The 13,030-nt window shown below is 42.4% G+C and overlaps 1 protein-coding gene across 1 annotated transcript in view; it reads right to left on the reverse strand.

The window, feature by feature from the left end:
- The window catches only part of LOC106501763 (hornerin), a 53,137-nt gene continuing 40,524 nt past the window's right edge, over positions 418-13,030 (reverse strand). The window contains exons 9-11 of the mRNA XM_018046519.1: positions 9,688-9,713; positions 7,426-7,585; positions 418-6,034 (exon numbers count right to left, since the gene is read on the reverse strand). Of these exons, the coding sequence (XP_017902008.1) occupies positions 1,373-6,034; positions 7,426-7,585; positions 9,688-9,713 (4,848 nt within the window). The 3' untranslated portion in view covers positions 418-1,372. The remainder of the gene's footprint in view (positions 6,035-7,425; positions 7,586-9,687; positions 9,714-13,030) is intronic.

Genomic DNA, 13,030 nt, shown 5'->3' on the forward strand with positions numbered 1-13,030 from the left:
GACTGAGTGACTGGACTGAATTGAAGAAATTGCCACACTATTTTTCAAAGTGAATATGTCATTTTACTTTTCACCAGTAATACCAGCTCTTGGTATTGCCCACATTTTAAACTTTGGCCATTCTAGTGTTTATGTGGTAGTATCTTACTATGTTTTAATTTGCATTTCTCTGATGACTAAGGACCTTGAGCATCTTTTCAAGTACTTATTGGTCATATTGTTTGGTAAGTGTCAAATCAGAGCTTTTGTTCATTTTAAAACTAGGTTGTTTGTCTTGTTTTCTCGAATTAAAAAATATTTGTATATTCTGGGTTATTTGTGAAGGACCGGGTCTTGGACAATAACTATTTAAGTTAGTTTCTAGTATGACCACCTGTGTGTGAGAGTGAACTGAAGCAGAGATGAGACAAACCTCAGTATTTCATCATCATTATTTATTGTCAATTTTAATGCAGTCAAAGTTTATTTGAATCCAGAGACTTGAAACAAATATACTACAGTCAAATTAAGAAACTGTAAAGTAGTTGCTGACAGTATTTTGTTCATTGCTGTATAAATGATATTTTCCTCTGAGGAAGGCCAGTGAACTACAGAGGTAGTTTGGAGCCATTGTGTTTTCATGCTCTCTAATTTTTTTTTTTTTAACCTGGAGGAAATTCTTAGTAGTAGGAGTCAAAATCTTTCTTGCTGAAACCAAGTCAGAGCTAACATTTAGATCCTTCAATCCTGAATTGATTCATTCCTGCCCTTTAAGAAAAAAATGCTCTCACTCATAAGTTAGGGAGGAGCACCTGGTGCCAATTTTTAATGCCTCTTGTTAGTTTATTCATTAAAAATGCAGCTAAGAAAAGGAGCTTGGTGGTTTTGATAAGCAAAGATGCTATTGATGCTACATCTTTGCTTTTAGGGTCTTTTCTGCCACCATCCATTGTGGAGCATACAGAAAATTATGGTCCATGTTGCTATAAGCGAAGCTTTGGCTCCAGAACTGGTAACACATGTATAATTTTTTGCTCTTTAGAGATGAAAGATTAGTTTTGGCATCCTATGATGAGTAAGGAGCTGTCAAAAAGACACCTCACCTAAACCCCAAGCTCCTTAAATGTTTTGCATTATTCTTCTGAATTTTTTTTCATACATCATTTATTCAACTCTGTATTTCCTAGCAAAGTAGTCCCCATACCCTAAATTCTTTGGAAGGAACACAATAACAAGGAATTAAGTACAGTTACATGTTTAAAAGGAAAAGACAGAAATAGATATATCTCCTTTTAGAAAGAAGTTTGGTAATGAATTGCTTGTATGTAAGTTTCATATTTTTTAAACTACTGCTTGAGTTAACTTCACTTCCATTTACTATTCATCACTTGAATTAGCACCTCTGCTGTTGGACATACTCATAGAGTGGAGTGCTGCTCCGTAACTTGTAGAAACTTGAGTTTGTATCTCTCCCTCCATAGTGACCTCCTTCTCTCTGGTCATAATAGCCACCCTGTCTGTTATCCTCCTTGCAAATTAACAATGTATTGCTAGTGTTAGATCTAGATTCTCCATAGCACGGTGTAAACTGTCTAAAGCCACAACTTGAGGAGCTTTTCTCTTGTCTATAACTACCTCCTGGTTGCCCTTCATTACAATTTGAATAGCTGTAGCCAGATTCCGTTTGACCCTGGCTGCATCCTTGGCTTTGTTGCCTACACGTTTCTGATTGTCCACAAATACTCTCATATCCATCAGACTTGCTACTTGTTGGGCTACAACTCCTACTTCTTTCTTTTTGACTGTATCCTGAGCATTCCTGGCCGTTTCTTCTTGATTGATTGGGAGTACCTAATCCAGACCCACATTGGCCATAGCTAGAAGACTGACCTGATCCAGATATATGTTGACCATAACTGGAAGACTGACCTGATCCAGATATATGTTGACCACAGCTTGATGATTGTCCTGAAGTAGACCCATGGTGTCCATATGTAGAGGACTGACCTAAGCCACATCCATGTTGACCAAAGCCAGATGACTGTCTTGAGCTAGAACCATGCTGACCACAGCTAGAAGACTGACCTGAGCCAGACCCTTGTTGTCTGAAGCCAGAAGACTGACTTGAACCATATTGACTTGAGCCACGTTGACCATGGCTGGAAGACTGACCTAAGTTAGATCCCTGTTGGCTGCAGCTTGATGACTGTCCTGAAGTAGAACTGTGTTGTCCATAGCTAGAGGATTGACCTAAGCCTGAGCCATGTTGACCAAAGCCAGATGACTCTCTTGAGCTAGAACCACGCTGACCACAGCTAGAAGACTGACCTGAGCCAGATCCATGTCGGCTGTGGCCAGAAGACTGACTTGAGCCAGATCTGTGTCGGCTATTGCGAGAAGATTGACTTGAGCCATATTGACTTGAGCCCTGTTGACCATAGCTAGAGGACTGACCTAAGTTAGATTCCTGCTGGCCACAGCCTGATGACTGTCCAGAAGTAGAACCATGTTGACCATAGCTAGAGGACTGACCTAAGTTAGATCCCTGTTGGCTGCAGCTTGATGACTGTCCTGAAGTTGAACCATGTTGTCCATAGCTAGAGGACTGACCTAAGCCAGATCCATGTTGACCAAAGCCAGATGACTCTCTCGAGCTAGAACTATGCTGACCACAGCTAGAAGACTGACCTGAGCCAGATCCATGTCGGCTGTGGCCAGAAGACTGACTTGAGCCAGATCTGTGTCGGCTATTGTGAGAAGATTGACTTGAGCCATATTGACTTGAGCCCTGTTGACCATAGCTGGAGGACTGACCTAAGTTAGATCCCTGTTGGCTGCAGCTTGATGACTGTCCTGAAGTAGAACTGTGTTGTCCATAGTTAGAGGACTGACCTAAGCCAGATCCATGTTGACCAAAGCCAGATGACTCTCTCGAGCTAGAACCACGCTGACCACAGCTGGAAGACTGACCTGAGCCAGATCCATGTTGGCTGTGGCCAGAAGACTGACTTGAGCCAGATCTGTGTCGGCGGTGGCTGTAAGATTGACTTGAGCCATGTTGACCATAGCTGGAGGACTGACCTAAGTTAGATCCCTGTTGGCTGCAGCTTGATGACTGTCCAGAAGTAGAACCATGTTGTCCATAGCTAGAGGACTGACCTGAGCCAGATCCATGTTGACCAAAGCCAGATGACTCTCTTGAGCTAGAACTATGCTGACCACAGCTAGAAGACTGACCTGAGCCAGATCCATGTCGGCTGTGGCCAGAAGACTGACTTGAGCTAGATCTGTGTCGGCGGTGGCTGGAAGATTGACTTGAGCCCTGTTGACCATAGCTGGAGGACTGACCTAAGTTAGATCCCTGTTGGCTGCAGTTTGATGACTGTCCAGAAGTAGAACCATGTCGTCCATAGCTAGAGGACTGACCTGAGCCAGATCCATGTCGGCTGTGGCCAGAAGACTGACTTGAGCTAGATCTGCGTCTTCTGTGGCTGTAAGATTGACTTGAGCCATGTTGACCATAGCTGGAGGACTGACCTAAGTTAGATCCCTGTTGGCTGCAGCTTGATGACTGTCCTGAAGTAGAACCATGTTGTCCATAGCTAGAGGACTGACCTGAGCCAGATCCATGTCGGCTGTGGCCAGAAGACTGACTTGAGCTAGATCTGCGTCTGCGGTGGCTCGAAGATTGACTTGAGCCATGTTGACCATAGCTGGAGGACTGACCTAAGTTAGATCCCTGTTGGCTGCAGTTTGATGACTGTCCAGAAGTAGAACCATGTCGTCCATAGCTAGAGGACTGACCTGAGCCAGATCCATGTCGGCTGTGGCCAGAAGACTGACTTGAGCTAGATCTGCGTCTTCTGTGGCTGTAAGATTGACTTGAGCCATGTTGACCATAGCTGGAGGACTGACCTAAGTTAGATCCCTGTTGGCTGCAGCTTGATGACTGTCCTGAAGTAGAACCATGTCGTCCATAGCTAGAGGACTGACCTGAGCCAGATCCATGTCGGCTGTGGCCAGAAGACTGACTTGAGCTAGATCTGCGTCTGCTGTGGCTGGAAGATTGACTTGAGCCATGTTGACCATAGCTGGAGGACTGACCTAAGTTAGATCTCTGCTGGCCACAGCGTGATGACTGTCCTGAAGTAGAACCATGTTGCCCAAAGCTAGAGGATTGACCTAAGCCTGAGCCATGCTGACCAAAGCCAGATGACTCTCTTGAGCTAGAACCACACTGACCAAAGCTGGAAGACTGACCTGAGCCAGACCCATGTTGGCTGTGGCCAGAAGACTGATGTGAGCCAGACCTGTGTTGGCTGTGGCTATAAGACTGACTTGAGCCATATTGACTTGAGCCCCGTTGACCATAGCTAGAGGACTGACCTAAGTTAGATCCCTGCTGGCCACAGCCTGATGACTGTCCAGAAGTAGAACCGTGTTGTCCATAGCTAGAGGACTGACCTAAGCCAGATCCATGTTGACCAAAGCCAGATGACTCTCTCGACCTAGAACCACGCTGACCACAGCTGGAAGACTGACCTGAGCCAGATCCATGTTGGCTGTGGCCAGAAGACTGACATGAGCCGGACCTGTGATGACTGTGACCAGAATACTGACTTGAGCCATGCTGACCATAGCTAGAGGACTGACCTAAGCTCGATCTATGTTGGCCACAGCTTTGTGACTGTCCTGAGGTAGAACCATGTTGTTCATAGCTAGAGGATTGACCTAAGCCAGTTCTATGCTGATTAAATCCAGAAGACTCTCCTGAGCCAGACCTGTGTTGTCTACAGCCAGAAGACTGACCGGAGCCAGTCCTTTGTTGGCCATAGCTAGATGTCTGACTTGATTCAGACCTATGCTGGCCATGATTAAGAGATTGACTTGATCCAGAACTCTGTTGGCCACAGCTGGATGACTGACCTGACCCAGATCCATACTGACCACAGCTAGTAGAGTGACTTAAGCTAGGTCCATGTTGGCTACAGTTTGGTGACTGTCTTGAAGTAGAACTATGCTGTTCATAGCTAGAGGATTGACCTATGCCAGTTCCGTGGTGACTAAAGCCAGAAGACTGACCTGAGCTAGATCTATGTTGTCCATAGGCAGAGGATTGACCTGATCCAGACCCATGTTGGATACTGCTAGATGGCTGTCTTGAGCCTGACCTGCGTTGGTCATAACTAGATACCTCACTTGAACTAGAAGTAGAACAGTTTCCTTGTTCTTCACAATTTCCTGATTGATATCCTTCATTTGATTCATGCCATCTCTGCTGAGAAGGCTGGCTTGAGCCATAGCCATGACCATAACCAGCAGGCTCATTTGAATTTGACCAGTGGTCTTGTCCTCCACAACTCCCTGAGATGAATCCATGATGCTTCTTACTAGGTGACTGGCTTGGTTTTTTCTTATGTTGTCTATTCCCCAGAGATTCATTTGAGTCAGACCAGTTTTGATCAGAACTGAAAGACTGATCCTCTGAGTGGCTCACATGCCCTTCTTCTCCATAAGTGCCTGACCAATTTCCTGAGTTTGATCTTGTTCTGTGGTTGCTTGAATGCGTATAACCAACTTCTTCACTCCTAGACCTTTTGTGCTGATGAGAGCCATGCTTGTTTTTCTTGCTACCCTTGGAGTGGCCTGAATTTGACTCCCTCCTTCTTTCCCTAAAGCTTTGCCTGTCCCCAGAACTAGACAAGCCTCCTTGATGCCCAGTTATTCTGGACCTGGACCTAGACCTGTTTCTAATGCTACCTCCTGAGCCTCTGGAATGGGAATCATTCTCTCCTTCACTCGAACTTAAGTTACTGGAAGATGATTTTTGCCCTTCATCCTCCTCTTCTATTTCACTCTGTTCCTCTTGGTCCTGGTGTCTGTGATCTCTTTGCTTTGACCCTGAAGCTTGGCAGTAATCTTTGCTGACGATTTTATTACAGGCCCGAGCCAGCTTGAATATCATCAGAAGGTACTCGGTAAATTCTACTTTCTTGTTATGGTCTTGATCTAGATTTTGCATGATGGTATCTACAGTGTCTGGATCATCTGGATTCTGTATAGGAACAAAGTACAAAAGGAAGCTCTGTGAGTGTGCAGCACACACTGAGCTAACCAGCTAAAGGAAGACTGTAGAAATGTGAGTGCTTAGCTTAATTAAGTGGAGCTCAATCTCATAGTCCTTTAGGTTGGACTGCCCTATTCTTGGCAGAAAGAGAGAAAGGAATATGCAATGAAGACCTAGAGGAGGATGCAACTGGGGATGACAAGGAACAGGGAATTATTTTTTAAGGAATGAGTCAAATGAATATGATTAGCTAATTGATAAATAATAACAACCACTGGGGGTTCAAGGATGGTTAATGAGAGGAAGTGATGTCTTTTGAATGATGGGTTGGATTAGTCAAATAAAGAGGTAGAGAAAGGGGAGGGGAGAAAGGTTGTTGCAGACAGAGGGAACAATATGAACAGAGAGCTGGAGTTGAAAGAAAGCATGGCTAATACAAGGAACTGAGAGATTTGGGATTGCTAAATGTGGAGTCTCAATAGTCAAGAGATATGACTGGAGAGATAAATCAGGACTAGATCACGTATTTTGAGTTGTGTTAAGGAAATCTGGAATTTTAGCACTGGGAACTGTGAAGGATTTTGAGTTGAGTTGTGAAATGATTCTATTTGCATATAATATTGAACATGGAAGTAGAAGGTGGTCTGAACCCAAGGATTAGTAATAGTGATGGAGAGAAATGAGCTGTTGAGAGACTGTTGGTGAATTTTATGGGGTTGGAGGGTGGAGGATCCTGCTGAGAGAGAAAGCCAAGAATCGCACCAGATTATGCCTTGGTTGAAGAGGAGTAAGGAGTTTAGAGGGGCAGATGATGAGTTTCACATCTGGTATCGAATTTAAGACCTCCATACGAATCCAAATAAAACTATTCAGTACACAGCTTGATTTAATGAATTGAAGATCAAGAGCTAGATATAAGTTTACAAATATTTACTCCTTAGCTAACATTAGAGGGTGGTATTTATTTTATGATTTAGGAGTAATGCTAATTTCCTGAACTCAGAAGCATTATTATGCCAGAATCTCAGAAATGGACAGTGGTCAGGATATCTGAAGAAAGGCAAAGAAAGGGAAGAAGATAAATTTCATCTATTTTGCAGTTTTTCTGAGAACAAGCTCAGTTTCTTTCCAGAAGAATTACTCACACAGGACATTGTTTAATCCATTGATTTTCCCCCTATTGTTTAGTAGGATCACTTCCCTTGGACATGTTATGGAAAAATTATGGATCAACTTTTGACCTTACTGCAAGCCTGTGCTAAACTCCATTATCAGCAAGTAGGAAAAGTCCTCTATGAGTTTGATATCTATGACAAAAGTGTAGGAAGGGGTGACAAAAAGAATTGCAGCTGTGTTCAGTCCTGACACGGAATTCTTACCTTCAGAATTTGACCAAACTCATTTTCCAAAAGTTCTTTCAGTTCTGCCTTGTTCAACATGTCACACTCCCCATCCTGGTTGGCATATTGGTAGAAAATATCGATGACAGTAACGATGCTTTTTAGGAGTTTTGGCATCCTTTTGTAAATTAAAATTAACCTAGAGGGAAAATAAGGACAGAGATCCACCTACTATTATCCTTTTCTCATGTTTAAATAGATAAGTAGAGTCATTTGTAATAATTGTGCAGCATTAGTCAGCCATAATTAATTTCATCCTGTCGCAATCAAGGACCAATCCAGAGTTGAATGACTGGTTCAACCCAAGTAGCAAGAAAGTGATGTAATTAGGAACAGTGTCTCTTCTTTCTATGCCTGAGTAAATGCAGCAGCAATCACTTTCTGTTTCAGGCTCCCTGCTTCTACCAGGGATAGTTTTGAGAGCTTTGTTGTGGAGCTATAGGAATCCTAGGTGCTAGTCTATCCACTTCCTCAGTTCTCTCTAGATACAAACCCTCACTCTAGGGAGGGACAGCCCCATCATCTTTGTTTGTGCCTGACTCTAGCTGAGAGGCACCAGGACTCACTTGGATGCTCAAGACTCTAGGCCAGAGGAAGTAGACAAAATAGGCAAAACCAACCATAAGCCTAGGCAATATGGAGCTAGGAGCTATTGGCTATGAGGCTCAGCTTCTGTTTTTATTCTTTAAGCAGGACTGACCCTCAGGCTTTGGGCTTCCCAAGCGGTCCAGTGAGTGGTAAAGGATCCTCCTGCCAATGCAGGAGACCCAGGAGATGTGAGTGCAATCCTTGGGTCAGAAAGATCCCCTGGAGGAGGAAATGGCAATCCACTCCAGTATTCTTGCCTAGAGAATCCCATGGACAGAGGAGCCTGACAGGCTACAGTCTATAGTATAGCAAAGAGTTGAGTGTGACTGCGGATGATGAGCATGACTCTCAGGCTTTACAGCAGAGAGAAAAATCTCAAAGGAGGCAACTTTCCTGGTGGATAACGAGCCTTGTGATCTTTAAGGAAATGACACCAAAGAAGGACATACTACTCATCTCAGTCTTCACTTTCCTCCTCAACAAAGTTAAATTTATACCAAAGTTCCCCCAAGTATGTATATTAAAAAGGAGCCTGGTACCCAGAGCCTGTTTGCCTTAGAGCACGTCATGGATGCTCATAATTTATACCCCTAAATGCTCCTCACTTACCTGGTTCACCAGAGGAACAAGTAGGATGGAGGCTGAAGTAGCTTACAGGGTGCTGCTAATGGGGACAGTGGCCTTTTATAGAAGGAATAATGGTCCATCTTAGGGAGGAGCTGCTCTCTTTGAGATGTCCTAATTCATTCCACAAGTCTAGTTCCACACAAGTCCAGTTCCACCTCCATCTCCACTTTGTCACTTCCTTACCCACCCACCTGAGATTGCATTAGCAGTTCCCAAATCTGGGCTAGTATCAACCCCACCTGCCAGAGACCTCTTTGCTGCTCAACAAGGTATGAAGCATAATGTATTGATTATGAATTATCAACTTTAATTGAAGTTGAGTGGAGTGTGTGCAGGGACACCAGAGACCAAATGTTGATAAATCATGAAATCAGATCTTTAGAAAGAACCCTGAAGATCATCTAGTCAAACTGTCTTTTTTAAACTTTTTTCTTATTTAAGATTCCAGTCAAGGTGTCGCCCATGCTATTATTAACTCTTGGAATGGATAATGATTGCAGAGGCTCTTTTATCTCTTTACTTGAGTCTGTTTATGAGACCATAGTGTGTGCCTGTGTGTGTGCTAAGCCACTCAGTCATGTCCAACTCTTTGTGACCCCATGCAGTGTAGCCCACCAGTCTCCTCTGTCCATGGAATTCCCCAGGAAAGGATACTGGAGTTGGTTGCCATGCCCTTCTCCAGGGGATCTTCCTGATCTAGGGATCGAATCTGGGTTTCCTGCATTGCAGGTGGATTCTTTACTGTCTGAAACCTTAGTGACCATTCATAAATGCAGCTTTCACTCAACCAGTATTTAACCTTGGAAAGAAATCCAAGCTCTTTCTAGCATGGTATTCAGAGTTCCTCATAATCTGGCCTGTGGCCACTCTACAACCACATCTGTTTACTCCCTATTCTTCTTTGTGCTCAACCAGTAATTAACTTCATAAACATTTCTGAATATATCATACTATTTCATATATATATTTTGGAATATTTTTTGTTGTTATCTGCTTGGAAAATTGCTATTCATTTTTGAACCTTACCGTTCATATTCTGTAGGAAATCTTTCCTGAATTACTTAAGAGAGAGATATAATTTATCTCTTATTTGTATTAATCATACACTATCATAGCCTTTTAAAATTGTCTTACTATGTAATTAATATTAATAAAATTAGAAAATATAGATAAATATAGAAAGGTTAATGAAAATGTATGTACTCTTATTGCCCAGAAATAGCTGCCGTTAGTTATTTGATGCATATCCATTCATACACACACGTATTTATTTGTCCATGTGCCTTTGTCACTTCCAGGCTATGAACTCTTTAGAACAGAGAACAGGCTTTATATAATCTCTGTGTCATTTGCAGACACACCACATTGGTTGGCACATAAAGGTCCCCATAGATGTCTGTCAAATTAAATTGAAAGAGGAGTAAGGCTCATGACTGCAGTATCTGCACTGATCACTTCTGTTTTTTCGCAGGTTAGGGTCTGCCTTCTCTCTTCCTCTGTTCGCTTCAGAGGACATGATTTTCCCTGGATATAAACTAAGTCTTAACTAAATCTTCCTTTACATTAGGAATCGTCCCTGAAGACTTTACACTCCGTCTGTTGGAAATGTGTAGCACAAGTCTCACTGAAGCTAGGTGAAGTCACATAGACTTACAGCTTACACAATATGATCATCAGGGATTGGGAAGGAGTGGTAGCAACTATTGGGAAATGATAAATTATATGATTCCAAATTCAACCATTATTAGGCTGCATGCTTTGTTCTAAGTGTTACTCAGAGGGCTGCAGAGTCAGTATCCATTCTGTGGCCATGTTTCCTCTGGATGCCTGATTTGGGCCAGGTTGTCACGCTTCATCAGAGGTGTGACTGAGACTGTGGAATTGCAGGGGAGGTGGAATTTGTTGAGGGCTAATTTCCTGCAGGAGCTGGCTGTCACCACAGAGGGAAGAACGCATTGTGGGTGAAACATGTTTTTGGGGCCCCTGCAGGAGGGGTTGGCAAGCTTTTCTGTATTAAAATTATTAATTTAATAATTAATAATTATTAATTTATTAGGATCAGGTATTAAATATTATAGGCTTGTAGACCAGGTGGACTTTGTTGCAACTACTCACCTCTGTTCTTGTAGCGTGAAAGCATCATAGATGATGTGTAAACAGATCAGCATGGCTGTGTTTCAGTAAAACCTATTGACTGACTTGACCCTTAAATTTCATAATTTCACATGTGACATATTTTTTTTTTCCCCAATCCTTAAGAGTGTAGAAAGCATTCTTGGCTGTGTGCCATTTTTAACAAATTGGTGATGCCGTATGTATGGCCTGTGGGCTGTAGTTTGCCTCCTGCTGGCCCTGTTCTGTATTTACTTGCCAAGAAAGGAGAGGAGAATTATTCACAGGAGATGAGAATCTAAAGGGAAGAGAAGGGCTGGGAAGTGTGGGACATCGGAACCACAAACAGTTGGGAAAGAAAAGTGTGTATGTCTGTGAAAATCAGCATACATGAGGTGGCAGGAAGGGGAAAAAGTGACTGTTCAAGGGTGGTAAATTTTGACTTGATATAAGGGGCAAACTTTTAACATCTGTGTTGGCTGAAAGTGCAGTGAGCTTTTTACGAAGTAACTGTCTTTATTGTCAGGGGTATTAAAGGAACTTTCATGTATCATGTAGCAGTTTTAATCCTTTCAGTACTTTATTTTCTGATTTTCCTCCAAAATCAACAACCGGTGTTTGATGAGCTTTACTTCTCAGTTTAATGTCATGAGAAAACAACCACGCTGAGTGTGCCAAATTTTGGCCTCTTGTCTACCTTTTGAGAATTACTAATGTAAGAGCTGGAATGATTGTCACAGAAGTCCTTTCTAAAACTGAGATTTGTGATTTCACCAGAGCATGTTCTTTACATTAACAGGGTGGGCATGAAGTCCTGTTCCCCAGCCCACCATCGTCTGGTTCTTGGTTTTCCCCTTGGAGGTGAAAGGATTCAGGAGAAGAGATTTCTTCTTCTTTTTTTTGCATTTCAAAAAATTTTAGAACTGTTTTATTTTTTAAAATATAAATTTATTTATCTTAATTGGAGGCTAATTACTTTACAATATTGTATTGGTTTTGCCATACATTGACATGAATCCGCCACAGACCTATTATCTGCTGTGCCCTTATGTACTTCATCCTATCAATCCTCACAACAACCATATGATGTGGGTAATCTTACCTCCATTTTTCAGATGAAAAAACTGAAGTTCAAAAACAAAGCTTGTTTCTAGTCACTCAGTTATTGAGAAGGAAGATTCAAACTCAATTTTTTTTTCTTTTCTTGGAAAAGAAAGGGTGTGAAGGACAGTTCATGAGGACTCTAATTTTAACTTAAAACAAAACAAAACAACCAATAAACAAATAAGACTGGTGAGGATAAATAGGTCCTTTCCACCCCTGTTCAGTCAAATTTTCACCCTTGTCTGCAAGGCGCACTGTTCCTATAGCGCCATCTGCTGAGTCTGATGGAAATGCTAGGGAAAGCCTCATCCTTTTACCTTCAAATCCTCAAGTAATTTCTGAGTGTTCTTTAAAGTTTAGTGTCTTTGAAAGAGGAGACTGTGTAAAGACATGGGAATAACCGCAGAGAGTGTTTCTGGTCTTGATTAGGGGATAAATGGAATCAAAAGAAGTTAGCTGTAATATAAAACTGGCCAGGAAGCCTTTCCCTCATATTCTCCCTAGGTACAGGGTTAATTTGTTCCTTATCTCAAAAGAATAAACAATGGATCTTGTATAATTTTATAGCTTTGTATGATATGTTGATCTATTTTAAGCTCCAGTCCCAGGCCCTGGAATATCTCTGCTTGAGGACTGGCCTTCCTTTTCCTATTCTGTCTCAGTATTCTCTCTTTTTTTGGCCACCTGATGTGAAGACCTGACTCATTGGAAAAGACCCTGATGCTGGGAAAGATTATGAGATGGTGGGATGGCATCACCAACTTGATGGACATGAATTTGAGCAAGCTCTGGGAGTTCGTGATGGACAGGGAAGCCTGGTTTGCTGCAGTCCATGGGGTCGCAAAGAGTTGGACACGACTGAGCGACTGAACTGATTCTCACTTTTCTCCTTGAAGTGCTCACAAACGCCCCATATACTGGGAATCTAGTGCTCATTCTTACTTGTATCCTTTTATTTATTCTGTCAATATCTTTCGCTAGTGTGTTTCTATCTCTTTAACTTGCTATTTGATTCTCTTATTGACATGGCCATTTATAGCTTAAGGAACCCTTAGTTCCTAACTATGTGAGGCTTTCTGCATGTACACCTAGTCCATCAATGTGGGCAGGTGAAGGAGGGTGATTGGGGGTGCTCCCTAGGGATTCTCCAGGT

This window comes from Capra hircus, chromosome 3 (genome assembly GCF_001704415.2).
Source record: "Capra hircus breed San Clemente chromosome 3, ASM170441v1, whole genome shotgun sequence".
In the NCBI taxonomy this organism is placed as follows: Eukaryota; Metazoa; Chordata; class Mammalia; order Artiodactyla; family Bovidae; genus Capra; species Capra hircus.